Here is a 5,000-nt window from a genome sequence, read left to right on the forward strand (position 1 = left end):
AGTAGTAGTAGTAGTAGTAGTAGTAGTAGTAGTAGTAGTAGTAGTAGTAGTAGTAGTAGTAGTAGTAGTAGTAGTAGTAGTAGTAGTAGTAGTAGTAGTAGTAGTAGTAGTAGTAGTAGTAGTAGTAGTAGTAGTAGTAGTAGTAGTAGTAGTAGTAGTAGTAGTACAGTAGTAGTAGTAGTAGTAGTAGTAGTAGTAGTAGTAGTAGTAGTAGTAGTAGTAGTAGTAGTAGTAGTAGTAGTAGTAGTAGTAGTAGTAGTAGTAGTAGTAGTAGTAGTAGTAGTATAGTAGTAGTAGTAGTAGCGTGATCCTCAGAGTGTTTTTTTTTTGTTTTTGTTTTTTTTTTGTTCTGTTGTGTTCAGATTTCTCCTCTGACCAAAGCGGAGTCGGGTTCGTACGAGTGTCACGCCTCCAACTCTCAGGGCTCCGCCTCCGCTGTCGGCGCCATCCACCTGGTCCAGAGCCTGGACGACATCACCGTCAAGAGAGGTACAAAAAAACACAAAAAAACACCTCAAACCCCTCAGACCCTCCCACTGCACCAGCACCAGTGTCAGTACGAGCTTCTTCACGTCTCATTCAAAGGTTCTGTTTTACCAGTGGTGGAAAGTAACTAAGTATAAAAGTAAAAGTACTCAACTTAACTACAATTTTTATGTACTTCTCAGCTCCTCTCTCTCTGTGTCCTTCCTCATCTCCTCTCTCCTTGTTTCCTCTCTCCTTGTGTCCTTCCTAATCTCCTCTCTCCTTGTGTCCTTTCTCATCTCCTCTCTCCTTGTTTCCTTGTCTCCTTCCTCATGTCCTCTCTCCTTGTTTCCTCTCGCCTTGTCTCTGTCCTCATCTCCTCTATCCTTGTCATCCCTCTCTCATCTCCTCTCTCTCCTTGTTTCCTCTCTCTCTTGTTCCTTCTCATCTCCTCTCCTCTCTCTCCTTGTGTCCTTCCTCATCTCCTTGTGTCCTTTCTCATCTCCTCTCTCCTTGTTTCCTCTCTCTCTGTCTCCTTCTCATCTCCTCTCTCCTTGCATCCTTCCTCATCTCCTCTCTCCTTGTTTCCTCTCTCCTTTTGTTCTTCCTCATCTCCTCGCTCCTTCTTTCCTCTCTCCTTGTGTCCTTCCTCATCTCCTTGTGTCCTTTCTCATCTCCTCTCTCCTTGTTTCCTCATCTCCTTGTCTCCTTTCTCATCTCCTCTCTCCTTGTGTCCTTCCTCACCTCCTCTCTCCTTGTTTCCTTTCTTATCTCCTCTCTCCTGTTTTTCCTCTCTCCTTGTCTCCTTCCTCATCTCCTCTCTCCTTGTGTCCTTCCTCATCTCCTCTCTCCTTGTGTCCTCAGTGCTGAAGGACGAGGAGCTGTGAGCGTCTCTGGAGAAGAAGATCTGGACTTTTCTACGTTTTTCACCATTTTTTAATTATAATTTTTTTTTTATTATGATTATAAAGATGAAAACTGATCTCATATTTTTCTAAACTCCTGTCAGTTATCTTTTTCTCTTCTAAAAAAAAATTGAGATATTTGTACATTTTTTACTTTTACTTCACTTCATTTGAGAGCAGGTATCTGTACTTTCTACTCCACTACTTTTGAACGCTGAAAAGTAAAAGTATTTTCTATTACTTTCTGAAACCTACTGAAAAGTTTGAGGGTTTATTTTTTCACACATTTGTAGTTTGAAGTCATTTGTCGTCAGAAATTTACAAATAAAATTCTTTTCTATTCTAACTCCGTCTGTTCAATTGTAAATCTTTATCAGAATCATTTCACTTTTACACTTGAAGACCTCAAAATATGCGTGAAATACTTTTACTTTTTATTCTTTAAGCACATTTTTAAACGTGTACTTTAATACTTTTACTTAAGTAGATGTCTTTATGTGATACTTTTACCTGAGTATTTTTATTTTTTTGCTCCAGTAGCTGTACTTTTACTTAAGTAACAAAACTGAGTACTTCTTCCACCGCTGACTCTGCTTAGTTCTGTGCTGAAAAACACTTTTAAACACTTTTAATGTTGGTGCAGTTTGTGTATTTGTCTTTGCATGCAGACTCTTTAGTGCAGACTCTATAGTGCAGACTCTTCAGTGTGCAGACTCTTTAATGCAGACTTTTTAGTGTTCAGAGAGTTTAGTGCGTAGACTCTTTAGTGTGCAAACTCTTTAGTGCAAAGTCTTAAGTGTGCAGACTCTTTAGCTCAGACTCTTTAGTGCAGACGCTATAGTGCAGACTCTTTAGCTCAGACTCTTTAGTGCAGACTCTATAGTGCAGACTCTATAGTGCAGACTCTTATGCAGACTCTTTAGACTCTTTTAGCTCAGACTCTTTAGTGCAGACTTTAGTGCAGACTCTATAGTGCAGACTGTGCAGACTCTATGCAGTCTTTAGTGCAGACTCTTTAGCAGACTCTTAGTGCAGACTCTATAGTGCAGACTTTAGTGCAGACTCTATAGTGCAGACTCTATAGTGCAGACTCTTATGCAGACTCTTTAGTGCAGACTCTTTAGTGCAGACTCTTAGTGCAGACTCTTAGTGCAGACTCTTTAGTGCAGACTCTTTAGTGCAGACTCTTAGTGCAGACTCTATAGTGCAGACTCTATAGTGCAGACTCTTAGTGCAGACTCTTTAGTGCAGACTCTTAGTCAGTCTTTAGTGCAGACTCTATAGTGCAGACTCTTTAGTGCAGACTCTTTAGTGCAGACTCTATAGTGCAGACTCTATAGTGCAGACTCTTTAGTGCAGACTCTTTAGTGCAGACTCTATAGTGCAGACTTTAGTGCAGACTCTATAGTGCAGACTCTTTAGTGCAGACTTTAGTGCAGACTTTAGTGCAGACTCTCTATAGTGCAGACTCTTTAGTGCAGACTCTTTAGTCAGACTCTTAGACTCTTAGTGCAGACTCTTATAGTGCAGACTCTTTAGTGCAGACTTTATAGTGCAGACTCTTTAGTGCAGACTCTATAGTGCAGACTCTATAGTGCAGACTCTTTAGAGCACTCTTTAGCGTAGACTTTTTAATGCAGACTTTTTAGTGTACAAGCTCTTTAGTGCAAAGTCTTACTCTTTAGTGCAGACTCTTTAGTGCAGACTTTATGGTGCAGACTCTTTAGGACAGACTCTTCATTATTCAGACTCTTTAGTGGAGACACATTAGTGCAGATTCTTCAGTGTGCACACTCTATAGTCCAGATTATTTAGGGCGCTCTTTAGCGTAGAATTTTTAGTGCAGACTCTTTAGTATTCAGACCGTCCTCATTTCTGGTTTCTGTGCTCGTCTGTTTTCAATGTAATTTTGGAACAGTTGAATTTTTGAAATAAACTGTGTGTAAAACCATGTATCTTATTTCTATATATTTATTATTATTATTATTATTATTATTAATAATATAATAATTAATAATAATATTTGGTGTCTATTTGTTCACCTATCCAAAACACACATACACTACATAAAGTCAAAAGTTTGGACACGCCTGCTCTTTCAGTTTTTTTTTTTTTTCTTTGTATTTCTACCTTTTATGTCGACCTACACACAAGAGAGATCAAATATATGAAGCAAGTTATTTATGGAATGACACAGCAAACACAAATTAATATCTAAATGATTTTTATATCACTTGCTTTTCACTTCACAGCTGTGTATAGGTATAAAAAAAATAAATAAATGTTAAAAGTGCAAATCAATGATCAAAGCAAAGGGTAAAATCTACTTAAAAAATTAAATCTAAAATAAGTTTGGAGTTATTTTGAGTCTACTTCATTCCGTATATGTCGTAATTCATAATTTTGGTGCCTTCAGTGAGACTCTAAACTGTAAATAATCATGAAAATAAAGAAGAAACAATAAAATAAAATAAAACTAAATAAAATAAAATAAAATAAAATAAAACTAAATACAACTAAATAAAATAAAACTAAACAAAATAAAATCAAATAAAACTAAATAAAATATAAAATGTCTAAAGGGGTACCGTACATAAATAGATAAAATTAATAAAGAAATAAGCACGTCCATACAGGTAAAGCGTCTAAAATCTTCACCGAACACTAAACACTTCGCCACCAAATCTTTTTTCAAGCGATGTGGTGTAGTGCTGCCCTCTTGTGGACACAGTTTGGTATAACACCGCTCTGTGATCTTACACATTAATGCACAAAAATGAGCACAAAATTAATTCTGATTACAATAAAATACAAACAACAAAGCTCTTAAATATTGTCTGTATAAATGTATATTTTGCGTCAGAGCCGATGGAAATTTGATTTTAGACGGAGCACTTTATGTTTTTTCTCTATGAAGATGTTATTTTTTTTGTCTGGAATGTTTCACAGTACGGCATTAAACATTTATATCTTCACGGAGACTAAACCAGATGCAAACCAGAGAAAAAGAAAAACATTTTTCTTTTTAGATTTTTTCTTTTTAGTTTTTTTTTTTTTTTTGATAGAAAATGATTTGTTGTTGTTAGAATTTTTATTTTTTATTTTTTTGTACGACGGAGTATAAGGGTCAGATAAAAAAAAACACAACTTGCTGCCGCTACGAAAATAAAGTCGTAACATTTCGACATTAAAGTCGTAATTTTACGAGAATAAAGTCGAAGTTAAAATAAAGTTGTAATATTACGAGAACAAAGTCATAATAAAATCAAAGTCAAAGTGAAAAATGCGTCAGAAGAAGAACCTTGTTTTTCAATATAAAACCAAAAATAAGAAAAAAAAAAAATTTTCTTCATTATTTGCGCCTCCGGACTGAACCAGGACTGAACCAGGACTAAACCAGGACTAAACCAGGACTAACCAAGACTAAACCAGACTAAACCAAGACTAAACCAGGACTAAACCAGACTAACCAGGACTAAACCAGGACTAAACCAAGACTAAACCAGGACTAAACCAGGACTAAACCAGACTAAACCAAGACTAAACCAAGACTAAACCAGGACTAAACCAAGACTAAACCAGGACTAAACCAGGACTAAACCAAGACTAAACCAGAGACTAAACCAGGAC

At 36.5% G+C, this 5,000-nt stretch overlaps 1 protein-coding gene across 1 annotated transcript in view; it reads left to right on the forward strand.

The window, feature by feature from the left end:
* Nucleotides 1-2,234, forward strand: part of igfbp7 (insulin-like growth factor binding protein 7) — a 12,295-nt gene extending 10,061 nt beyond the window's left edge. Inside the window, exons 6-7 of the mRNA XM_055160153.1 lie at nucleotides 363-489; nucleotides 1,330-2,234. Of these exons, the coding sequence (XP_055016128.1) occupies nucleotides 363-489; nucleotides 1,330-1,352 (150 nt within the window). The 3' untranslated portion in view covers nucleotides 1,353-2,234. The remainder of the gene's footprint in view (nucleotides 1-362; nucleotides 490-1,329) is intronic.
* Nucleotides 2,235-5,000: the final 2,766 nt, after the last annotated feature.

Source organism: Boleophthalmus pectinirostris, unplaced genomic scaffold, assembly GCF_026225935.1.
Source record: "Boleophthalmus pectinirostris isolate CB_2022bp ecotype Guang Dong unplaced genomic scaffold, ASM2622593v1 HiC_scaffold_3, whole genome shotgun sequence".
Lineage (NCBI taxonomy): Eukaryota > Metazoa > Chordata > Actinopteri > Gobiiformes > Gobiidae > Boleophthalmus > Boleophthalmus pectinirostris.